Source organism: Phaethon aethereus (assembly GCF_964289735.1).
Source record: "Phaethon aethereus genome assembly, chromosome: Z".
Classification (NCBI taxonomy): domain Eukaryota; kingdom Metazoa; phylum Chordata; class Aves; order Phaethontiformes; family Phaethontidae; genus Phaethon; species Phaethon aethereus.
The window spans coordinates 13,311,410-13,337,776 of record NC_138577.1 but is presented as its reverse complement, the minus strand read 5'-3'; the positions used below and the strand labels follow the sequence as shown (position 1 = coordinate 13,337,776).

At 38.0% G+C, this 26,367-nt stretch overlaps 1 protein-coding gene across 1 annotated transcript in view; it reads left to right on the top strand.

Moving 5' to 3' along the window:
* Positions 1-25,856, top strand: part of GOLPH3 (golgi phosphoprotein 3) — a gene marked incomplete at its 3' end in the record, with an annotated part of 28,399 nt that extends 2,543 nt beyond the window's left edge. The window contains exons 2-4 of the mRNA XM_082012927.1: positions 15,565-15,696; positions 22,158-22,272; positions 25,432-25,856. Of these exons, the coding sequence (XP_081869053.1) occupies positions 15,565-15,696; positions 22,158-22,272; positions 25,432-25,856 (672 nt within the window). The remainder of the gene's footprint in view (positions 1-15,564; positions 15,697-22,157; positions 22,273-25,431) is intronic.
* Between the last annotated feature and the right edge of the window lie 511 nt (positions 25,857-26,367).

The window sequence follows — 26,367 nt, the reverse complement described above, 5'->3', positions numbered from 1 at the left end:
AATATATGTTCCAAGTCTTTCTAATATATCAAAAGTTAATAGTTAACATTGGGCCTAAAAATCCAGTTTTGCACCAGTGTGTATCAGAACTATAAATCTAACTTTGCTAACTGCCACAGTGGCACACACTGCAGATAATCTAATATTCCTTGGTATGGAAAAAGGAAGTGAGTGATTACAGTGGCATGGATATCCATAACTCCCTTGTGATTTTGCAGTTGAGACGTCAGACAAAAAGAATGGTAATGTCATTGCTAGGGTAGGGGGCTTATGTGCAGAAACTGTAGCATACACAGTTTCTGAGCTTTGTTAGACATGAATCACTAGGGTTCGTATTTTGGTTTTGGGTCTGCTTATATCCTTGTGTACAAGCTACACTATGTAAACCACTTCGTCACTTTTTTCTCTTTTAAAACTGGAAATAAAACTACAGACTAATTTTCAAATTTTTTTTTGTTCTTTATTGTTCTAATAAGTAAGCAAAATTTATTTTATGCATCTGGAAGTGCTTTTTGTAAAGGTTTTTATGTCTAATAGAATTGATTTCCCATGACATTTGTGTGAGACTTTCATGACAGCAAGCAGAGAAAAGCAATATAGGGTCTGTAAAGTATAGTTGTGAAACTACACAAAGTATAAGGGAAAGGCAGAGGCAGACGTGTGAGCTATAAGCTTAGTTGAAAGCCTGTAAATTTCAAGCTGAGAACATCCTTCCTGGTTATTCCAACAGGATAAAATAACTTAATGTTGAGTTTAAAATGAGTTTTAAAAAAGGAGTTTGAATTGGCCAAGCAACATGTTTCCCTAAAAATAGCTTCTATCTCAGAAAAGTCACTGATAACTGCATTGATAAATTTGCTTTCAGTTTTTTTTGGTTTTTTTTTTCCCTAATGTTAAACACTGGCAAATATGGCTTAACACCATGTGAATTATATACAAAATGCCTTGCATGTATGGACCTACCATTTATAATTTGTAGGTGTAGGTGCCACAGTCTTTACTTTTAGGAGAGAGTTTTTCAGGAGGACCCAGGCAGTGATGGATCGATGAGTTCAATGTTTCTAGGAGATTGTTAGATATTTATGTGAATCCTGCCTCCAGTACAGTGTGATAGTAACAACCACAGCAAAACTTCTGTGTTGCTGCCTGGTTGTTGCTGCAGTATGGATTTAGTGATGGGAATGTCTGGCTGCTCTAAAACAAACATAGGATGCCTAGATACCATTCTTAATGCTTGAACACAATTAACTGCATTCAGACATGCTTCCTGGACATGGCCTTTGAATTTTTTTCCCCATTTGGCCTAATTGAATTGTACTCAATGTATGTGTACTGGTTGCTTTTTTCCAGCAATGGTTCCTCTTCTGTTTGTATATTCTGTGTATACATAACTATTTCTGTATTCCAAGGTCAACATAGATTATAAGGGATGTGTGCTGAATATGTGCATGCTTGCATACCATGACAGATGTGGTGTTCTTGGGGGAGCAGGTAATATACTGGGATAAAATACATTACTAGAAGTCTTTGGGGAGCATCACAAGAACACTTATATTTGTTTGGAAACCTTTCAGAAACATGACTGGGAAAGGGAGTTGTGTTCATCCATTTAGAGTAGAGCAATAGCCTGTTGCTATAGGAATGAAAAATACTCACTGAGATAAAATACTTTGCTGTATTAGGTTAAAAATAGTATTGTGGTAGGATAGGTCAAAGCCACAGAAAACGGGAGGATATTGTGTAGAACTGCTGAAATATCTGAGGTCATCTCTCCCAAAAGAAGGGAGCGATAAACGTGAAAAGTTAGCTTATGTAAAAATGACAGCTGAGATATGAGTACAGGCCAGTTTGTTCATTATGGCTGTTCTAGACATCTTGCAACTCAGTCTCATAGAAAACTGAGAGGTTTCTAGGTGGCTGTGCTCTAGTGTTGCTCCATTTGAGCTCATTTAAGTTTTTTTGAACATGTAGGGGAGTTTTTTCATTTTTTTTCTTTTCCTTTTTGGAGTTATGTCTCAGTACTTGTTGGGAATCTATTCAAACACACCAATGCACACAGCTGCTCCTATCCTCTATACGATGTGCTACAATGAACCAAATCGCAACAGCTATAGACACATGGCACTGACTAAGATAAAATATTTATTTGATATGTAACTAATTCCTTATTTGCTGAAAGAATACTTCTGTAAAGTATGCTGCAATAATTGTAATGTATGTGCAAGAATAATTATTTGTGGGTTTGTTTACCCTTTCTTTGGTCAAGACTAAAATGTCATTTGTGAGAGTGAAATAATGTTAAATCACTTTGTTAGGAACAGAAATTAGCTCATGTTTAGCCTTCAGAAACTTCATTGCTGAAGATTTAGTTTTGTGGCATAGCTTTTTGTCCAGATAGTTCATGTGAAGGCTTCCAGCTTATATTTTTTGTTGTATTGAAATGAGTTATTAGGGAGCTAGTTTGCCTGCTTCAGATGAGCTGTTTTGTGTCATTTCCCTACCCCCACCCTCCAGTTAAAAAAGTTTCAGCAACAGCCTCAATGTCAGCTCAAAAGCTCACAAGTTTTGCTGTAAAATTTGTGAGACAAATGAGTGAAACATGAAGAGGTGTCTACTGGGAATTCGCATTTCAGTTGAAGAATGATGGTATTGAAACCTTGACAAAGATGTGCTTTTTATCAAATGGTCATGGCCTAATAACAACAAAGGTTGTAATGTCTGTGATGAAAAATTCTTTCTTTCATAGTTGCCTACCTTTTTAGTCCTTTTTTAATGTCATGTCCATACATAAATTACAGGCTAGGAATAGATAGGAGGTGTGGGAGGAGTATCCAAACTCTGTGTGCTACAAGATGCAGTGAAGTGCCTCCTTACTGCACTGCTGAGTAAATCCTGCTTTGGGGCTCTTTGGAGGATATGCTAATTTGGTAGCAGCATTTTGGCTACAAATTGACTTTATGGGTTGAAACGGTGTTTATATTTTGCAGCTAGTGTGGTTATCCCTACTCTTATAGCAGAGCTAATCTGTGATCTATATTATAGATTATGTAGGGATAACTTTGTAGTGTAGTCCTTTCATGTCAAGCTGTCTAGAGTTAGGACAAAGAAAAAAAACATTGTCAAAGCCTTTCTAATGATGCTTCTCAGTTTTTTTAAGTGCTCTTAAAAAAACAAAGCTGCACGTCTTCTTCCTCTCCCTGTAGCAAGCTGTTTTTATTAAAAAATTTGCATGAAGTATGTATGAGAAAGTGTTGCTGTTAATTGCTATAACGGAAGTGATTATGGAACTGGAAAATAACATTTTATGTTAAAGTGATATTATTTCAGGTGTTCTTTGATCCTAAAGTAGTTCAAGTACTGCAGCGTTTATCTCAATTAGTTAAGCTACATGTAACGGGCCTTCTTTGCAAGGCTAAATTGACCAGTCTCAGTGTTGCAGACAGTATATTAAAGAATGACTTTCTTACTCACAGAGCAAATAATTAGTACAGCACATACTTCTGTGTTGCATTACTGGGAGAAAGGGACGCTAGTCTGGAGTAAATGCGTGGCTCTGTTTTCCATGTGTAGACAACATTCTCAATCCGTTTTCTCATAACTTTTATTAAAGAAAGAAAAAATAATATCAACTTAATCATGTGCCACTTTTAACTGGTTTTTCCTCAGCTTGCAAACAGGTCTTAAATAAATGTCAGTGATTTATTTTCTTTCGGAAGTATTCATAAAAGGTTACTTCAAAATGATTTCACGTCCACTTCTCAGACTTCAAAATTACAAGGTTACACATAAAGTAGTACACAACTGTTCTCTTCCTCTAAGTGCACTGTGTGTAAGCCTGGATGAGTAGGAGCGCATAGGTGTATGGTACAATGACTAAGCTGTTAGTCTGAGTGCAAACCAGTCTTAAGTACGCCAAGCCTTTCCCACCTTCCCTTACTGCATTTCAACCCCCTTTTTTTTCCCTGTTTGTGATGGACTATTAAGATTATAAAAATAGTATGCCTTGTAAGCTAGATCTTTGTAATTGGAGAGATGTTACATGTATAGTTCTCTTACTTTTTGTGGATTTATTCATCACTGTGTGAAATTAGTCTGTCAAGCTTTTTGCATAGCTTTCTGTAGCTGATACTCTTTTAAGCACTTGTAAGCTGCTCATTGCTATACACTCTATAGTTATCTGCCTTTATGGTCTTACTAGACAGCATCATGTGATTGTATTATTTACAGAGTCCTTAACTGCCAAACTAGGTGTCTTTTGTATATGGGCTGTACCATGAGGTTTCTATTTAGCCAATCATTATTGTACAGCACAGCACATTGCACTTCCATTTTTTTTCTTCAGTAGTCACTTGATTTTACTTTGGCACTTCCACATTCAACAGTCTCTACCAGAAGAGAAGCATTCCATGCGTATTATGTTGCCATTTTAGTATGTCTTCTGCATCGCACAGTGGAGGAGGCAGGTATAACATGTATTGGTCAGGTTGAGGTAAATGCCAGACGGATGTTCAGTCTATACTGATCACTTAGGAAGCACTAATTACAACTACGTTGCCTGTGCTGGGTATTTAAATGGGACTTCTGCTTTAGCAGCATCTGCAGTCTGTGGCTGAGACAGTCGGTTTACAGTTAGTACATGTTAAGTATTGAATGGAAGAACTTGTTCCTTTTAATGCAAGAGCAGTGTGATGAGTGGAATTTTTTTAACCCATAATGAAAATGTTGACATAGCAGCATTATGAGAGAGTCTGTTGCTTGAAAATTGTTTGCATCTGGATAAGTGAAACAAGTAAGAGTCCTGTTCTGAAGAGAGCGAACTGAAAGGAAACTAGGGGAAGTTTAGACAAAGAAGAGAGGAATCCATATACTTTATGTAGACTTTTTTTTTTTAAACACCGAAAACATGACTCTAGAAATTCATCCACATTAATAACCGGGTGCAAATCCCTCAAAATGAAACATTGTACAGCTCCTGAGTTTGAAATAACACAGTGCTTTACATAGTATTTCAAATTGTGACCACTGTAGCTGTTGTATTTGGTGACAGATACAGTATATTTATAAGCCTCAAGGAGAGAATTGTAGTTTTAGTGTGGCCTAGTTAGTCAAAGTTAGTGAAACTTCCACCTATTATTTAGTTAGCCAGTATTAGACCTGCTTTGTCTGTGTTAGAAAGACATACCAGATTTAGGTTTTTCCTGCTCTTTTTAAGTGAAGCATACTCCACCTGGCTGGGATAGAGTTAATTTTCTTCATTGCAGCCAATATGGTGGTATGTTTTCGCTTTTTGATCAAAACAGTGTTGGTAACACACCCACGTTTTATCTCTTGCAGAACAGTAATTCGCACAGCATCAAGGCTGCCTTTGTTTCTCACTCTGCCCACTTCTCAGTGAGTAGGTTGGGGTGGCTGGGAGGGGCAACAGCCAGGACAGCTGACCCCAGCTGACCAGAGGGTTATCTCATGCTGTATAGTGTCATGGTCAGGAATAAAAAGGGGGGGGAGGTAGGTGGCCATTGCTCGGGGACTGGCTGGGCATCAGTCTGCTTGTGGGAGGTGGTGAGTGAGTGTTTTGCATCACTTTGTTTTGGTTTGATTTTTTTTTAACTTTTGTCCTTCTTTATTCTCTCCCACATCCTGCTGTAGGGGATTGGGAGAGTGGTTATGTGGGACTTAGCTGCCAGCTGGGGTCAACCCACCCCTAGGAGACACTAAATGAGCACGTTTTGTGTTCTAAGCTTTTGGTTGTTATATCTAGGCAGCACGCAAGCTATTTTTCTGATCCTGCTATATTTGCTTGCTGCCGTGAGAAGACTCTTTTTTTTCAAGTGAAATATCTGATGTGGAGGATTTAAGCTCCAGTTCTAATTAAACATTTATTTCAAATGAATGTCAGATTTTATGCTCATTGACAATAGCTGGTAGTGTAGAAATCAGTTTGTAGGTTATGGAACAAATTAATTACGTTTTTATTTTGCACAAAGTATGGAAAATAGAGATTGGACCCTGATGGAAGGTGGCTTTGCGAGAGCCATGCAAATATTTGAAGTCATTATCTGCATGTGTATACACTTAATCATGATGAAAGTTAGACTTCTAAGTTTGCCCTTTCATTCCTAAAGGAATAGTCAGACTCTTTAAGTGTTGCTTTATTCAGGGGCTCTTAAAAGGTTCAGTAGTGTGCATGTGTTAGTTGCCTCCTCTTTGGCAAAGTTATGTTTTCTGTATTATTTTCATCTTAGTGAAGAGGTGTGTTTATGTAATGTATTCATGTCTAAGTGCTTGAAAAGCTGGGCAATAGCATTTGGCTTTACTGCTTTCAATAGTCAACAGCAGTTGCTGTTTGTTGTTTATTCCTAAATGCAGTGGCAGGTTAATCAAATACCTGACAAGTTTCTTGTCAACAATACTGTGCTTTGTAGAATGTGTATGCTTGCTTTCCTAAAGTATTTCTAGTGTTTGGCTTTCAGAACATTTCAGAGATTCTCCTCACTACCTTACCTTCTGTTTACAACTAGGGTACAACTTACGTTCCAGTAAAATGGCTAATTTAATTTTCATCAAAAGAGGAAATCAAGAGGTAACACAGTGAGACATCAAAGTCCCCACATTGTAGTATTCCAATAATAAACACTTCTGCACTTTGGCTTGCTTTCATTTCTTAAACAGAAACTATTTTCAAAAGTTCTGTAGGTCAGGATGTATCATTAGATCTTCTTGCAACCTTCTAGATTAATCTTACCTTCTAGGTAATATTTGCAGCAAAGAGCTAGCTAGGTATAGGTTGGCATAGACCCTTAATCTAGTGTGAAGAGGATGAAGAGGAATCCAGCTCATTGTAATAGCAAGTGGCTTGAAGTTTGACTAGTTTACCTTTCACACATGAGAAAATCCAGAGTATTCCTCTAGCAGGTGTCTTAATTGAATATTTTGAATATTCACAAGTTCTGAGGATGTTATTTTTATCTTGTTATTTTTGAGGTATGACTGGCAAGAGGGGTGAATGTCTCCTAAAATTTATTGTTCTGTCTTCAGAAATGCATTTTTATTTTTTCCAGCTGTGTAGATAGATACAACTGTATTTCTTTTATTGGATATGAAATTCCTTTATACCCATTTAAGAGCTACCTGAAGAATGAATCTCTCAGTTTTTGTTATTACATACATTATTTGTCTATATAATGTGTACAAAGTAGCTTTCTCTGAATGCATTCCTGTCAGGTGAAGCTGGGTCATGTCTTTAACCACACATGTTTTAAAACAAATTGGTGTAGAGAAGCAGTGCAAATCAAAATCTGTCAGACAGTAGATGTGAAAACAATTCTGTAAGAGAACTGGAGGGTTTGTCTTTTTTCTAATTTTCTAGATAATCATAAATTTTATTGAATCTTACTGCTGTCAAAAGCAAAAATCAATTTTGCATTTCAGGGTTGCTTGTCTTGGAACCTGAACATAAGAAAAAAATTTTGAGCATGTTCTCAGCTTACCGTCATTCTTGTATTCCAGAATTGTGAGGGCTTTTCTTCTCTCTTGTCTTACAGGTCCATAGAGGAGGGAAGAGATTGAAACTATTAATAAGAGTTATTTAAGCAAGTTCCTAACCCTGTACATTGTATTTTCAACTGAGTATCAGTAGGCTGGGGTAGAACCACACAATTCCTTGCCAGAGGAGATTGATTTGGGTCTTGCCAGAGAATGCTGCCACAGAAGCTGAATTTGGTTTTGTGTGTTAATCTGTCTGGCATTGCACAGTACTGTAGTGTCGTGGAATATAAGATTTTCTTAGAGGTAACAAGTCAATAGCTATTAGACTTAATAGATTAGTATATGCGTATTGAGTAAATATTAGAAAGTAACAGAGCACATGCATAATTTGACCATGTCAGCTTTTCTTGTTTGAGATTTACTCACTGTCAGCTGCAGCTCCTGTGCTGCTCATCTTCAAGTAGATGACATTACAAATAACCTGTACTGGAAAGAAAATAATAGATCTTTTTGATCCTCTGAAGGATGAATCCTGAAAATGGATCAATTCACGTAATAAGATGCCTGTGGTGAGAGCAGCCTGATTACACCTTGAGGGTTCAAATAATCTTGGACATTCCAACCTGTGTTCGATGAATGTTGCCCTGAAGCTTTTCCTTTTTCTCTTCTTCCATCATTATTTTCTATTGCTTGCTTTCTCCCCCAGCTTCTTACATGTATGTTTAGTTATGCTGGTGAAAAGACTTAATTGGTTCTCACTGTGCTTTATATGTTTACAGACTGCCTAAGTAAGGTTACTTGAATAACTGAATCAGAGCTTTATAGAAATCTGTATATACAAAGGACCTAGCTGAAGAGAAACAAATGCTGGTTGGCTACGCACGAAGATGTAAGGGCTTCAAATCATCAGAATAAATATACAGTTAGCTCCCCTACTATTGACCAGCTTTCTGTTTGTCATTGAGAACTCAGAAAAGTTTGTGTTCATTTTTACAAGACCTATTTGCTTATTTTTATGTTGAGAAGTGTCTTGCAGCAGTGTGCTGGAAGAAAAAAACTTAGATAAACTGTTTTTAAAGTGTGCCTTGTATCTAATATAAGAATTTCCTTTTCTGAAAAAGGATGTGGTTGAAGTTTTTAGGTTTGACTGAAAAGGTCAGGTATCAGATTTGTTGGACAAATACTTTTATAAAATAGGCTGAATTTAGTATTAAGCATAATGCATCAATCTTGCTGACTTCCTCCTCCTTCAGGAGACTCAGAAATTGTATTAGTTCTTCGTTATAGAATGATGATGTTCCTAAATAGAATACTTTAAAGAGTTTTTTATATCTAAAGAATCCGTAAACTTGTAACAGTAACTTGGTTATTGTCTCAGGTATTGACTTTGATCTTCCTAAGATTTCTGCTTAGTTACGTTATCACAAAGAAGAGTTTTACTTCCCTGCAACAATAACAGGCATTTTTTCTTTCTTTCTAATCAGCAATTTTACTTTCAGCTAAAAGGATAGGAATGACAGAATCATGTAAGGGTGACTTACATGATTTGATGTTCACTTATTCTTCTTTGCCCTCTCCTATTGCTGTCTCTCGTTATCTCCATTTAATTGTATAACTTTACATGAGTGTCCAAGAGGGCGTAGTGTTTCTGTTGTAGAAAAATATTGATGATAGATGCATTTGGAATTCATTAAATGAAGCTTTTGGGTCAACAGAAAGGATTGAAATTCTATGCTAAACCATAATTTATAATAAACCAGGTACTCTCATTATCCTTTCTAGATAATGATTGGAAGTCAATACGTTCTGCAGAAGTGTACTTTTAATACTTCTGCAACAGCTCTTATTCTGTAATACTTAGTACCGAGTGCTTCAACAAAATATCTAAATAGCCATCAAATTTAGAATACTATGGTGTTTTCAAAGCTAGTATGTACATGTTTTCTCTGTGTGTATAGTTGGCCCATTTAGCTATGGCTTTGTTACAGCATAAACAGATGATCCTGTTAGGTTTTTCACAGCTGAGCTTATAACGTTTGAACTGCAGAACAATATTTTTTCTTTGTCTATGGAGGAGTTCTTATAATTCCTAGCAATCCTTATAAATGCTTTCTTGCATTTAGGACCCTGTTCCACTTCAAGTATAGCTTTGTGAAGCTTCAGAGTCAGAGATCTTGTCAGCAAACTGGGAAAAGATGATGTTAGGGAATGATGTACGTTAAAATTTTAAGGGACACTGGTAGGATATTTCTACTCAGGGTCTCTTCTCTGTCTCTTCCTTCTCTGTGGGATATGCATATGAACCCTGCCTTCTGTTGCGCTTTGCATGCCAGGATCGGTAGACACTGGGTCCTAGTATATGTTTACGCTGTTTCGCATGCAGATCTGAGCTGGGGTATTCCTTCATTAAGTAGGAAGAAGCTGCAAGAGCTATTGATACAGTTTACTTGTTTGTACATCTGCTAATATAATCATGTGGCTTCGTGCCCCTCTCAGAACAGAGACGGGAATAAGATGGCTGCTCAGCATATATAGTGTAAATACTTTGCTATCTTTTCTGCAACATCTCTGTGAACATATCTAAGGAAATCCATGAGTGTCACAGAAATTCAGATCTTTATAAACCTGCAAGTGATCTGTTAGTGTATTACATGTCACAGTAAGATGAGGTGGCGAAGAGGGCCACTGTAGAAGAGAGGGTGTCAAGACTTCAGTGATGGGGAAGTGCAGCTAAACAGGCAAGGTAAAAGCAGGGAGTTGAAGATAAGGTAGGTTGGGTAGCACAAGACCGTCACTAGGAGATGGACTATTTAATAAACGAGAGTTTCCGATGATGACTAAACAGGAAGACCTGTGTGTGAGCTGGAAATTGGGCAAGGGGCATGGGAAGAGGAGAAAGCGAACAAATGCTGCAGGATGAATAAATGCTGCAGGAGGTGGTTGGAAAGAAATGTTGTAATGAACATGGATTTTGCATAACTTACTCTTTAATCAGAAAGTGGATCTTAGTCTTAGCTCTGTGCTTTACCATACCTGGGTGGAAAGTGTGAACTTCCAGAGTTCATATGGTATGAAGTTTCTGTTATAAACTACTTTCAATTCCCTTTATGCTTGTCTAGCAAAACTAGTTTGAACCTGAAAATTTGTATGTCAGCTGTGAAGAAAAATGCTTTTGTGCTGTGTTTATATAAATAAACATGACAGTTGTAAACATTCTTTTGATCTTTGAATCAGTGTAGATTTAAAATTTTGTCTTGAGCTATTCATAGCTTGAAGTGCTATTCTAGTGTGATTGCTGTCAGAAAAAAGAATTCCCTACTTTGTAAGACCTTTTTTCACTCTGCTTAGCAACTTTAATGAAATAAATATTTCATTGAGTTGTGTTGTTTATAAAATTATAAAAGACTTGTAGGAAGACAGATAAAGTAAAAATATTTGGCGTTGTATTTGAGAAAACTAGCGCTGTTCAAGAGCATTGGAATGACTTGTGCCTGTAAATAGTAGTCTTTGGTCTTCCATCTAAAGTGTTTTGAGACTGTTAGGTATTTGGAATAACAGTGAGAACAGTGTTAAAAGGTCAGATCAAATCCCTTTCTTGTTTCATAGCCTGTAACAAGCAATGGCCAGGCCATGTTGAGGGAATGAGTATGTGCACAATCATGATAACTCCTCCAGTATACACTGACTTAAACTGGGTGGGAGCTTCCCAGGCCATGTGTGGTTTACAGATCCATTGCTGTCTGTCAAACTTAATGATTCTATGATTCTATTCTAAGGTTGCAAAAGACCTCTAAGATCATGAAGTCCAGCCGTCAATCCAACACCATCATGCCTACTAAATCACATCCCAAAGAACTTTGTTATCAATCTTCTTTGAATTTAACTGATTTTTTAAAAAACTTTTGCCTTCCTGTAAAAGCAGTTGAATTGAAATACAGAAAAGTATTTGACTTTCTAACCTGTGAGCTAGCTTCATTTACCACCTTTTAGTCCTTGTCTGTGGAAAAAAAAAAGTTTTCTGTGCAAATAGTACATTATTCTATATTGCTATTCTTCCTCTCTGTATATTATTGTCTACCCTTTCACTCCCTTTTCTTCACTGTCCATCTATAGCCTTTTGAACAGGCAGTAGTTCTGTAATGCTGAGCATTATTGTTTCTTTTTTTGCACCTTTTCTAGATATGGCTATGCCATTTAAAGTGGCTGTTAAGAAGTTTTTTGCAGTGTAGAAGATAAATGTCTGCTTCTACTCATTTTCAGTTACACTGGGAGGTTTGAGTTAATTTAAAGGATGATTTAGTAAGACACTTGTGTGCTAAACTGGCCTTCTGTGAAGGTTCCTTCAATTGTCTGAGGTCTTTGCAGTAAGTGCCAAAAACAATCAGTCCATCTGCCTGAACTATCTGGAAAGATCAGTTTAATGGATTGAAAAATGTGCTGGATGACACTGACTGTTCTAAAATATCTCTTTCCTCACTGTGTTAATAGCATTATAACCTCTGTATATCGAAATACGATGTTCCGTCTCTAGTGGATCACTTGCAAACTCTGAGCCTGGCAGGGAGTGAAGAAAGAGAGAAAAGGTGGTGGTGCTGTATATGTTCTAATGACTAATGTCCTCAAACCCACTAGAGCAAGCAGTTCCATTTATGAAGAATATAATCTTTTTGAGCTGCCTTTCAGGATCACTTGATTAAAAACTGCCGGATCACAGGTTCATAGAATAGTTTGGTTTGGAAGGGACCTTTAAAGGTCATCTAGTCCAACTCCCCTGCAATGAGCAGGGACAGCTTCAATTAGATCAGGTTGCTCAGAGCCTCATCCAGCCTCACCTTGAACACTTCAAGAGATGGGGCATCTACCTCTGGGCAACCTGGGCCAGAGTTTCACCACCCTCAGTGTGAAACATTTCTTCCTTACATCTAGTCTAAATCTACTGTCTTCTAGTTTAAAACCATTACCCCTGGTCCTGTCGCAACAGGCCTTGCTAAAAAGTCTGTCCCCATCTTTCTTATAGGCCCCCTTTCAGTACTGGAAGGCTGCTATAAGGTTTCCTCATAGCCTTCTCGAGGCTGAACAACACCAACTGTCTCAGCCCGTCTGCATAGCAGAGGTGTTTCATCCCTCTGATCATTGTTGTGGCCTTCGTCTGGACCCGCTCCAAGAGGTCCATGTTTCTCCTGTGCTGAGGGCTCCAGGGCTGGATGCAGGACACCAGGTGGGGTCTCCAGGTGGGGTCTCAGCAGAGCAGAGGGGCAGAATCCCTCCCTCGAGCTGCTGGCCACGCTGCTTTGAATGCAGCCCAGAACACGCTTGCAAGCACCCATTGCTGGCTGATGTCCAGCTTTTTGTCCACCAGTACCCCCAAGTCCTTCTCGGCAGGACTGCTCTCCATCCCTTCATCCCCCAGCATGTACTGGTGGCAGGGGTTGCCCCAGCCCGGGGCAGGACCCTGCACTTGACCTTGTTGAGCCTCATGGGCCCATTCCTCAACCTTGTCCAGGTCCCTCTGGATGGCACCACTCACGTGTGTCAACCGCACCACTCAGCTTGGCATCCTCTGCAAACTTGCTGAGGGTGCACTTGATCCCACTGTCTACCTCACTGATGAAGATATTAAACAGTAGTGGTCCCAGTACGAACCTCTGAGGGACGCTGCTCCTCACTGATCTCCATCTGGACATTGAGCTGTTGACCACTACCCTCTGGATGTGACCATCCAACCAATTCCTCATCCACTCAACAGTCCCCCCACCAAATCCATATCTCTCCAATTTAGAGAGAAGGATGTTGTGGGGGACTGTGTCCAGGACCTTAGAGAGGTCCAAGTAGATGACACTGATAGCTTTTCCCTCCCCACTGATGTAGTTACTTCATCATAGAAGGCCACTAGGTTGGTCAGGCAGGACTTGCCCTTGGTGAAGCCGTGCTGGCTGTGCAGTCTCCATTCTTGGAGGTTTTCAAGACTTGCCTGTATAGAAGGCTGAGCAACTTGATCTGGCTTCATAGGTGAACCTGTTTTCAGCAGGAAGTTGGACTAGAAACTTCCTGTGGTTTCTTCCAACCTGAGTTATCTTATGATCCTGTATTTCTACACTGCCCACAGCCTATGGCCATATATGTTGAATAACTGCTAGAGCAGAGGAGTTAACAGCTGTTTATGGCTGCAAGGAGTGGTGTATTAGTGTCAGCTCATTGAAGAATACTCACTTTAAAACTAATTTCATTTTTCATTACTAAACAAAGGGAAGAAGAATTTAGCACTTTAAGCATTTGCATAATAATATAACCATTTTTGTGAATAGGAAGAATTTATTGTGCCACAGCTATAAGTTTGTGCAATAGATTTTTAGCTTGTGTATGTGTTGTCTGATTTAAAGAGTTATGATGTAAAGAGGCTATTTGATTGGGAATAGTAGAATGTAGGAATTATCTCTCTTCTCCCCTGCAGTCAAGCAAATACTGCGCCTTATCTGGCATGTTTTTGGCAAATAAATGTCCGGTGCCAACCAAAATCTTAATTCACAGAATGGCTGGCTTATGAGAGTAGCTGATAACTCACAATTGTGTCAGCTCTGAGTAGGAGGCTGATTAGGTAACTTCTTAAATGCCTTTCCAACCTTAATTTATGACCTTTTAAATAAATATATGTGACATATTTCAGTAATTACTTTATAGAAATTCAGGGCTTTTGTAGACTTTTTTGGAAGTACGGGTCATCTTCATAATACAGCTCTTGAAAATAGCTAAGTGCTGAATGGAAACAATTATAATGTTCCTGGAAGTCTATGTTTAATGGCATGCATTAGTTAGGGACTGGTTTGTAAGTTTAGTGGACTTCAGATGTATGCATCTTGTATCTCTCCACATTGGCAGCTTTTATTTGCAAATAGAATAAAATTGAATTGCTCTTGATTTAAGCTATTCTTATTGATTAAGATGAATTTTATAAAATGGAGTGCTCTTTTTTTTTAATGTCTCTCGTTTCCAGCACTTTTCTATAAAGCATCCCAAAGTGGTTATTTTCAGAGATGCACTAAAGGAGTTTTGGAAGGTCTTTCTAGATCATACCAAGTGGGTTTTGCAATGTTGTTGAGACATGGGCTGAGGCTTGAAAGGAATGGTTAACTGAGAGCCTGCCAGATGTATCCTGCAAGCCACAAGTCATTTCGTAAAAGACAAAGCATTTCTCAAAATGATTTTGTTTTGTATACTTAAAAATATGCAAAAACTGTGTTGGTTTGTCTGTAGGTAAAATAAAACCTTTTTTAGAAGATTTTTTTGGGTCATAATTGTTGAGCAGTGGAGTACAAAAGTCAGTATGTGTATTTCTAGATATTGAGTAAATGTATTGGGTCAAATACTCCGTTCTGACATTTAAGCAGACAGCTATCAATGCAGAAATCGAGATGAAAAAGTGTGGTAGATGTGATGTAGTTCATAGACCAAATGTGGTTTGCAGTTTTTCAGTCCTTATAAGAATATGCATCAAGCTTTAAAAATACATGTTTTGAAAGGACTTAAATGACAGAATGATACCTGTTCCAAATATTTGCTTGAAAACTTTTGTCCTGTGCTTTATTATATTCAAGCTGAAAAAAAAATCTGTTCTGTGATTTGTGCTGATTGCCATATTTGTGTTTCCAGTATACTCCATATTTTACTTAATATTGATTTTCAGGTGGTTATTACTTCATCAGTGTCACATTGTTTATGGATGTAAAATCATGTTAATACTTGTCAGGAAACTCAGGTAAGTTTGTATGATGTTGGTAATGTCAAATATTTCATCTCTTAAAGATTTAGTGAGTTTATTTTGACTACATGTAAACTAAACTTCAGCTCTCACAGTTCTTGATCTTGCTGTTTCATTTTGTATCACCTTCTTGAGGTTTCCCTGTACAAAGAGCAGAGACTAAGTGTGAAAACTAATAGGGGATGAGTCTTTCATATTTTCAGTACAAGAATGGTAGTTGACTAGTGAAGGCAGGAGAACTGTGTAGAGAGTACAGTAAGACTCTTCTTCTATTTGCTGTCAGGTAGAGATGGAGATATCTTACTGTCTTTCATTCTTCACAGGGTTACACATCGTTCTGGAATGATTGCATCTCTTCAGGTTTGCGTGGCTGTATGTTAATCGAATTGGCATTGCGAGGGCGTCTTCAGCTAGAGGCTTGTGGGATGAGGCGCAAAAGTCTGTTAGCAAGAAAGGTAAGTGGAGGAAAATGGTCACATTTACTTTTGTGTAATGCTCCACGTAATACAGTAGCTATAAATTACAACTGGTCATAAGAAAGACTCTTTTTAAATTTTTTTCTTTACATGGGGATAGGGATTCTGAGTAGTGACCTAAGTTAGATGCACAAAGTTAAAAGTGTTTAAATGACAAGCTGATAAATCTTCCGTACTAGTTCTTTGCTCCTGTTTTTTCACTTGTGTTCCTGCTGCTGTTGGGAACCTTGCACAAATAGTTGGCCATGGCAGCAGTTACTGCTGAGAGCCAGTAGCAGCAGTTGTAATCTGCTGAAGGAACTGGGTTTTGCAATGTTGTTGAGACATGGGCTGAGGCTTGAAAGGAATGGTTAACTGAGAGCCTGCCAGATGTATCCTGCAAGCCACAAGTTTAATTCTGGAGTACGCAGCATTGCAGTTTGTGTTTGCAGTGCATGGAAGGGAAAGGATCCTTATAGCTTGGGCCACTGAGAACACAAAACTCTACCTAGTTTAAGCCTGTGACTGGTGTGTTAAATTTGTTGTACTCACTGACCATAAAGATGGGCAAATTTTTAAGGTCCTTTATTGACTTAGACTGAAAATTTGAGGCCTTTGTTACTTTTGTTGCTGGAGTTTTTCCTTAGTACAAAATGTGCAAAGGCATACTGTTGGAAGAATTTTTACTTCATCAGCATTAGAGGATACTTGTAAAATCTTGAAAACATGGTCCAATGTTGTCTATCCACCACAAATGAATTCTCTTTTATGGCACATTTCCCTGTCAATATTATCTTTTGCTAAATTTTTTGAAGGAAGAATTCCCCAACCTTCTCCCAGCTTTTTCCTCTTCTGAAGAATCGAACCTATGTTCAGGCAAACAGCTTCTGTTTTTTAGCTTCATTTAAGCATATTCAGCATTGATTAATTTGCAGCATTTTTTTTTTCTCCAAAGTTTTTGGCTCCTTAGGCATTCAGGAATGTTCTTTAGCAGTTATTTTAATTCTGTGCAAACCTTGTCAGCTCCATCTACCTGAAATTTTAACTATGGGGGGTGGTCTTTTCCTTTTTTTTTTTTAAAGGAAAAATAACTTTTGCATATCTTCAGTAAAGAATACAAGCAAAATTAGTGTTATCTTTTGTGGTGGTTTGTTTTGTGACTTGGGGGTTTTTTTGGTTGGTTGGTTAGGGGGGGTGTTTTTGTTAAATTTTATCATATGGTTTTGGGGGTGGGCAGGTGTGATTTGTTTCTTCCTCCTCTCCCACCCGCCCTTTGTTTAAGGAGATCTAAAAGCCTACCCAGTATTAACAGTTTTGTTCTTTCTGCAATTGTAAGGCAATAGAGAGATTTCGTTTTGGAGGCAGGAGGGTTCTATGAGAAATGCTTTAACTTAAAATTCACATAAAGATTGGTTTCTACTTAAGTGATTTCTTGCAAATGGAATCCCTAACTGTTGATGTGTATGAGGTTTTTTCCTCTCTCCCTGTGTCCACCTCTCTCAATTTAGAAATCTTTCTCATGAATGATTTGTGTTGGTTTGTACCTTATTTGAAGTTTTGCATTAATGCCGAATTTCAGTCTTGTTTCTGTGTTGGCTAGATTTAAGTGTCTCAACTCTACCAAGGGTCTTCCTTGTCCCCCTTTTGTGAGCTTTGCTCCCCTTGCCCTCAGCTTTCACTGTGAATCAAATACTGTGTTTAGTGGGTGGGATGAGCTGTCTAGTTGCATCCAAGGCTGTGATTCAGTGGCAATACCATTTTCTGTAGCTTCTGCCTCTCAAGCTAGTTCTTCCTCCTTGCCCTAGGTCCATCATTGGGTTTTGTGAGAAGGTAAAACCTCCCTAAAGCTTTGATTTGTGAATCAAACCATGTATCTTCAAGCCATGGTTTAAAGACAGGAGTTAAGGCTTCAGTCACTTCAGCCTGTCTTGCCCCTGAAAATGGTAGTCCTGTCTTTGAGAAGAGGTTTATTGGAGTCTCTCCTGGGTTGTTAACTAGTGTCTGTACAGCCTTGTCAAGTAACTGAAACTGAAAACTGTCTGAAAACTAATTTACGACTTTGATCAGTTTAATTTTTACTTGAATCTTTACTAGTTCTACTTTCTAGATCTTGTCATCAGGTGGTACACAAGTGAGACTGCTGGCACAAGCAATAACGTGAGAATAAGAAGGTGGCAGAACTAGTTCTTTGGGCAGTGGTATGGATTTATAACCAGCTAACTGTGGCCTTGGTCATACAGCTGACTTAAAAGATTGCTCGCTACAATGGTCTTCAAGACTTAAATCAGGTGGATCTTTGCTGATAATTTTTTGCAGTTTCTAAGACAGAACTTGGAATGGATCAAGATGCTTTATGCTTGAATGCCACAGACAAGTAAGACTGAGAAACTGGCAGGCAGGACTTGATGGACGTTAGTGAAACTTTGAAAGTCGATATGACGTATTTTATGTTGCAACATCCTCGTGGATTTGGCTTAAGAGTATGTAATCGTTGCATCATTGTGGACTTCTATCTGCTGGTATCCAATTTTAGGTTTGGGTTGTTGCTGAGCAGTCAAGGACAGTCCAGCTTCTTGTGCTGGCCTACCAGCGAGCAGGCTGGGGGGGTGCACGGGAAGCTGCGAGGGGACACAGCCAGGACAGCTGACCCAGACTGGCCAAAGAGATATTCCCTACCATCCAACATCATGCCCAGTACATAAACTGGAGTTGGCCGGGGGGTGGAAATCGCTGCTCGGGGACGGGCTGTCGATCACTGGGTGGTGAGCAATTTCTGTATTGGGCATCACTTGTTCTTGTACATTCCTTTGTTGGTATTATCATTATTGTTCCCTTCTTTCTTTCTGTCCTATTAAACCGTGTTTATCTCAACCCACGAGGTTTTTCCTAATTCTCTCCCCCATCCCACTGTGGGAGGGAGAGTGAGCGAGTGGCTGCGTGGTGCTTAGTCGCCAGCTGGGGCTAAACCACGACAAGAAACAATTTAGTATTGAGGTTTATATATAAATAATTTCTAAGACTAGTGGTTATTGAATATAGAAAATGGTACTGTATGCTGCTTTACAGCCTCAGAAGGCAAATCAAATCATTAGAGTTCTTAGAATCAAAAGAAGTTCCAACAAATCATTGGTGGATTAGCTTCAGTATTTTATAGCTGGTAATTCTGAGTGATTCATGCACAAGTGAATTTTTGTATTAAAAGTAAATAATGACGTTTACTTAAAAATCAGTGCAAGAAGTGCTTAATCTTTAGCACTGCATAATTGCAAAGCTGCATTGTGGAAAATGCAAATTAAATATTCTGTATAATTGGAACTTCCTCAGAAGTTGGATACAAGGCCAATCTAGTACCTGATAAATCACTGAAAAATTGGAATAAAGAAAGATTTTATGCAGTAAGGCTAAGGACCATCATCTCTGAAGAACCAGGATCTTAGCTTCTTTCTCTACCTTAGCTCCTCTATTAAAGAGAAGAAAAAAATTCCCACTTGTGGGTGCTTAATCTTCTGTGATAATTCAGTTCACAAGATCCCCAATCCGCTCAACTTCTCACTTGTCTTTTGCTGTTACGACTCTGAAGAGAGTTAGCCAAGAAGCCTTCATGAATAAATCCTTCAAGAAAGAGCAGATTTATGAAGATAGAGGGGTGGCTGGGTTTCTGCTGTTGCCTGTTTCCATATGCTGGGAAGGGGAGGGGAAGAGAAATATCATGGAAGTGTGAAACAAAATACTTTTGAGGGCAGGATAATCAGAAGAATCTGTGTAGTCAATATTCAGTGTAGCAGAGAAGTGAGAAGAAACAGTGCTGTATGCCTGGCTGCAGAGAATGGTGAACCTGGAAACAGAATTGCTGTCCATTGTGGCTTCACAAGAGAAGAAATTATGGAGTCCTGACTGAGTTGAATGGAGAAGTCTATGCTCCTTACAGCTCTTTTCTCTGAATACCTGTTATGTTTAGGCTCGTACTGTCATGGTGCATCATATTCAGGCTAACTTCTTAAACTTCTTTGCAATGGTAGAAAAAAGTAGCTTAACCACTAATAAGCAAGGAAAGCTGTTTTCTAAACTTAAAAAAACCCTACCTTATGTATATCCTAGACTTAAAAGCATTTTTTTTCATCTCTTCAGTGAGGTTTATTTGGTTCTGGGTTTTTTTGTAATAAAGCAGGTCAAAAAGATGACTTCACATCTTACCTGTTAAAATGAGATGGTGAGTAGCAGGCTACCAGCTGCAACAGGCTGGAGTGAACCAGGGAAGCTAATCATATGGAACACTTCAAAGAAACTAAAATACTGCTGGAATGTCAGTTTTAAAAAGAAGTAAAGATAAATAAGTTGGGTGTTTTTAGGCTAATTATTAAAGGAATTTCTGAAAGGTGGCTATTAATAGCTGCAACCTAGCAGCTTAAAAGCCCAGCTTGAAGTATGCTGCTGTATAATTAAAGAACAGAAACTTCCAAAAATTCAGAATGTTGATACAAAACTGGAATATATGCAATATAATTATGTGTGGTTAATAAAGGTTTTGAGTGATGCTGTGGTACAAGTTTGTAAATCAGAAAGAAATACGCATTGTTCTCTGTTTAGTTTCAAATAGCAATTGTCTGGATTAAAATGTAGTTTTAATGTCCAAGTTTAATGGTTGGCGTGATCTCCAGCTCCCAAAAATGGAAACCTGGATAGTATCTCAAGAGACCATTTAATCTTGATGCAGTAACAGATAATGGTTTCTCTGGTCCCTCCCTGGCAGATGTTTAGTCTTAAAATTCTCCACTGAATGTAATTGAGCAGCTCCCTGGGTGTTCAATTTGTCAGTTGAAGTTTTTGACAATAAATCCTGCATCTTTTATATTTTCAGAATAAACTGGTGTATTTTTATTTTTCCCAAAGTAGGCACCCTAAACTACTGTTTCATAACCCTCTTTGTGAAAATATCTTATGTGCTTTCTTTTCAGATCTAAACAAAGTTTGTTCTTTTTAGCCTTGCATTGCGGACTGGTACATTCTTGCTAATTTCATTAAAAATCTTGATTTCTGTGCTTTATATATACCATCTAAATACAAAATAGTATTCCAGCTATGACCTGTTAGGTATTCACAAAGATCTCTCCAGTAATTTTCCTTTTCATCTCATTGACTTTGTACACACCTCTAGTTTGGGATCATCTTGCCAGTATTGAAGTTCTCTTACCATTGCAGCTCATTTCAGTGTCATCTACAGGCCCTGTGAAAGTGTATGGTATTCCTCTATTGTTATAAGGTTTATGAGAACTATGGAACAGACCTAAACTTGAGGTGTATTTCAATAGGACACTTAAAGCTTTTCCAGGACACTTTCTGATTGTTGTGAAGCTTTATGAGAAATAAAAGCTTTGACTTGCTGCTTTTCTTGTATATGTGTTAATTGTGTTGGTGTTACTTTTTCTGTCAATTGCCTCTTACCTTTTTACCTGATGTGTTTGAAGTGCTGACTTGTAAAACTATTAAAATTGACAGTTTTAATTGTTATTTTCATAAACCTAGCTGTGAAACTGTAGTTACTCCTTTCCTAAAGGAAGATAGATTTTTATTGCTATTTTGTTTTTGTTCAAGCATATTGACTTGGGTTGGTTTAATCTGTATGTTTTTGTTTGATGCTCTTGTTTTTCTAACTAGAAAAAATAGAATTTGTTCATGGTTTATATAACTGCTGGTACTATTAAATTCTTAAATTTTTTAATGTTACTATGAATGATTTTGTTCTTGTTCTGCTGCCCTCTCTTGAGGGAAGAACTCATAATTTTAAAAGTTACTCAATAACAAACTTTAATGATACTGCATTTATTATTACATATTAAGGGATTTGTTATTACACATATATTGCCTAAGATGTGTGTTAACTGTTAGTGAATGGAACATAGATGGTCAACATGTTCTTCAAAGCTGTAAAACTTGTCTTGAACCTATTTTTATCCTTCAATATATGGAAGAAGAAAACCAATTTTCCTGCTCTTTCAGTTTGTAATTGATTTCCCACTTTCACGTGGTCTAATTGTTTAACTGCAGTATTTTGAATAAATTGCCTTGAAGCAGTAAAATTGGCTTCCATCAGAGTAATTTAACTCTGGAATATACTTTGTTTTGGGGAGGAAGCAAAGGACCTGGGTGGGTTAGTGGACTGACCTCCTTAAAAAACGAGGTATTAAGCATGTTACTAATACTATCATTTTAGTCAATTAAGATTAGTTTAAGTTATAGATAACCTAAGACTTAACACAGCTTTGTAATTAAAATCCTAGATAGATTTTTTTTTTTTAACAACAAGGTATTTTTTTTAAACTTGCATATTCTTAAAGATGGTTCCTTATTTTTGTAGAATTTCCTTGGTTTAGATAACAGGTAGATTTTTCCAGTTTTTATTGGTGGATGTTTATGGTATATGAATTCAACCAAAATACTGACTGCGTTTTATTCTGTCCTAGGTGATTTGCAAGTCAGATGCTCCTACAGGGGATGTTCTGCTTGATGAAGCTCTGAAACACATAAAAGAGACCCAACCTCCTGAAACAGTACAAAATTGGATTGAGCTGCTTAGTGGTAAGCCTTGGACATAATGTATTTGCTTTTTCCCCCCCAATAAAGCTAATTATCTGGCATCACTAGAGATTATATTGTAAGTTTTTTGGGGAGAAAGTATGCAAAAAAGTTAATTAGTCAGTCCTCTGGGGTAGTCTCTTGTTGATTGTAGCCTTTAATCAAGTGTAAGTAACTTGCTTTTGACTTAACTTTGTACAGAAGGGATATAGTTGAAAGTGTCAGAGGACATCTCAACTCTGGCAGAAGCTCTTTCTGCTGACTCTAAAGTAAATCAGGACTGCACTCTGGAGATATAACTGCCTTTCTCTGTAATGGGAAATGAGGGTTGGTGGAAGTCTGGAGTGTAGGTGTATGGATTCAGTATTCATTTGATAAAGAGAGTTCAGGATCTCACTGCTCAAGATGTAAAAATTGACGATAATTTGACCATTAATCATAAAGAAACAATAAACAGTCAGGAGTGCTATTTTTCCTTTAACTGGGGAAATGTAATAAATATTTTCAAATGTTAGATACTTCTTGTTCAAAGCAAAGTCTTCAAGATGAGTACTTTGCACACAGCTCTTCCTGTGAAGCTAGTAAGTTATTGCCCAAAAAAAAAGAAATAACAATTAGATTTCATCTTTACAATTGCAGTTAATGTTTTTCATATACCTTGCCAACAGTTTTATCCTCAAGATGCATAAATCAAGCTGAAATTAACAATGACCATCGTTTAACATGTAGTGTTTTTATTGTTTTGGTATTTTTTTTTCCCTGTAGCCAGAATTTATCACCAGGGTTTGTTTTTACAAAACACATAAAATGCAGCTTCTCTGGGGTAGATCACAGCTGTACTTCAATTGCGCAAACAGTGCAGGAAAAATCCTCACCATTTTGTCAACATGACTCTGGGAGATAGGAGGCAATGAGACTTGAAGCTATCTAAATCTATTTGTTACTTGTAACAACCATGAGTAGGAGTTTCAACAATGAGCAAAATCTCTCTAGCTTTCTCTGCTGCCTTGTTTTCATTATATTCTTCCCATTCGTCCTGTACCACCTGCAACAGCCTTCCTTGCATATCAGTTCATATTCCTGTCCTTGCCATCCCTCCCCTCTTGCTCCTAAACTGTTGGGCAGAGGTGGGAGAGAGGAGAGCAAACCAGCCCTGGTCAGTAGGGGACGTGGCTGCTGTATAACCTTGCAGTTCAGTTCTTGCTCAGCTCTCCTTCACTTTTACAGCCTGCAAAAAGAATTCATTTTTCTTGTCCTAAATATATAATTTGTGCTGTCATTTCACCTTCTCTTCCAGTGCAGAGCACATCAAGTTCGTACTGATTCAGAAAAGGTCAACTAATGAATGAACAATGTTATTGTGGAGCTTTGGCTCTGGGAAGATAGTTATCAGTGCTGTGGCTAAGACCTGGATCGATCATTTTTTACTTGCACATATTAATGACTAGTTCTTGGACAACATTAGGGTTCTTTGCATTTCCCTTGGCTTAGAGGAATGCCCTTCGAAGAAAAATATTTTGTGGGTTTTTTTTGTTATGGGTGGTTTTTTTAATAAATTCTTTTAGAATTTTGCTTTTGGGCCTGATCCTGGAAAATAGCTACTCTATCCATAATATCAGCAATGCGAAGAATGGTGCTTGATGTTACAGTACATATGAGTTCTAAGCCATCATGGAAACATCTATATTGACGTGTAAGGTGATGTTTGCCAGGCTGATGTTGTTTATAAGATAGCCTCTAAGGGAAGCAAGTGTAGGGAGTACAGAAAGTGTCAGGTCCTCCTGTAGATGTGAGCAAGTGCCTGTGTAATTGAGGAGACTGGTCACAAGGTGTCACCACACTACTGATTTTTGTTACAGTATAGCCACATCCACCTAATAAATGCAGAGAAATCTAGGAAATAGCCTTTTCCCTGTGAAATGCTGTAAGGAGACTATTCTTTTGTGTGTGATAGCTTCATTCATGGTCAAGCTGGGGAATTGCATTCAGCAATGTGTGGGACCTGTAGGGATTTGTGTAGTTCAGGCCTGGGTGGGTTTTCAGCCTTTCACTATGCAGCTGGTGTCACCCCATGTTTCAGTTGTTGTTTACTTAACTTGGCTACTAGTTGGATACAGTTTATGTATCTCCATCACAGTGGGAGAAACCTTAAAGTCATTTGTAGTTTGTGTTATTATTGCTATTGTATGTTAACCAGTGAATTTTTAAAAAGCTTTCTGTTACAGAAACAAATTGATACAGAAGTTCTGTGTCACTTACAGGAAACCCCTATCTATGTAAGAAATACTTAATGCTGTTTCTTCTCTCACCTCCTAAAACACATAGACTCTCTTATATTGGGAGGGGATTTTAATACTTATGATAAATACTTAGGTAGTTTTAGCTTATTAAATAAACTCTTTAGCAAAGGTGCATTTCTCAGTGCTTAACAATTTTAGCTTTATCAGTAGCTGTTGGTGCTGATGCTGATTTTTGTGCTTTTTAAATTCAGTCCTCTATGCACACACAGTCATAGACACAAGGGCACACTTCTGCCTCAATAAAAAACGTTGGAAGTAATTTTTATAGAAACATTAAAGCCCAGTATGTGCTCTTGTGTACACACACACATGCAGACAGTGCATGGTCACTGCTTCACCTGGTGGGGTTAGGAAGGGAGAGAAGAATGAAAATGTGAAGAAATAGAGAAATGCGCAGGGTACATGTGCATTAGTTTATCTCTGTGGCAGAAGGAAAGGCAATGATGCTTCTTCTAGTCTCTGAAATTGTAAAAGGCTGGAAACAGGCAAATGGACAAGATTGGAGGAGGTGCCTATTTTTATTATTAAAAATAGTAATATTCACTCTTCATGATTTTTTTTTTCTTCAGTACAAGACTACTTATTTACTGTGTCTTTAATCAAGACATGGCTTAGCTAGCATTTCATCCAAACTTCAAATGTACACAGAAGCTCCTCCAAGGAGGCTTTCATGGTCTCTGTCTGTATGCCTATATCTGGGTAGGTCAGAGATCAGGGGAATGCTGATGTTAGCACAACAGCTTAGTGTAATAGTCAACTATACAAATTTGACAGCTCATTCTGCACCACAGAGTGGGGAAATTGCTGTAATAGTACAGCCTAAACTTTGCCTGACTGTTGGGTTTTTTCCTTGCTTTTTTAGGTGAAACATGGAACCCATTGAAGTTGCACTACCAGCTACGAAACGTTCGTGAACGGTTAGCTAAAAATCTAGTGGAAAAAGGTGTACTGACAACAGAGAAACAGAACTTCCTTCTTTTTGACATGACTACTCACCCTCTCACCAACAACAATATCAAACAGCGTCTCATCAAGAAGGTTCAAGAAGCAGTTCTTGACAAATGGGTGAATGACCCTCACCGCATGGACAAGCGCTTGCTGGCACTTGTTTATTTAGCTCACGCTTCAGATGTTCTGGAGAACGCTTTTGCCCCCCTTCTGGATGAGCAGTATGATTTAGCCACAAAGAGAGTGCGGCAGCTTCTGGATTTAGACCCTGAGGTTGAATGTATGAAAGCCAACACAAATGAGGTTCTGTGGGCTGTTGTAGCAGCTTTCACAAAATAACTGCATTCAGACTGAAGTGTTCTCTCTTCTTTCATGTAAACCAGTTGTTTCTCTTCTATTGACTATTCATGTTTTCTGTAATTTGTACCTTCTCACATGATGAATCAGCTCTAGTTTAATGGGAACTATAAGTGGTGTATTCCCTCCTTCTCTGTGTATCTGTATACAGGATTCTGCTGGTACAAGAGACCTTCCTGTTTAAAAACAACAGAAAAAGGTTTTCCTGCCATATTGGCATTCCATTTCGTATTCAGTTTGAGTTACCTGAAATACTATGTTTAATCTGTTTTTCACCTTATTGTTATTGAAGTGGTTTAACATGGAAAGCACCTCAAAGAGGAAATGTGCATGCAGTTGGATCACTAGTCTCAGCTGACACAGATGTGTGCATGCATCAATACTTCTGCAGAACGATTAAAAAGGGCCTTTTTAAATCACCAAAGCTCCATTTTGATGTGTCTATCAGGACATTTTATATGCAGATGTTGTTTCAATTATATCTAACAAAATT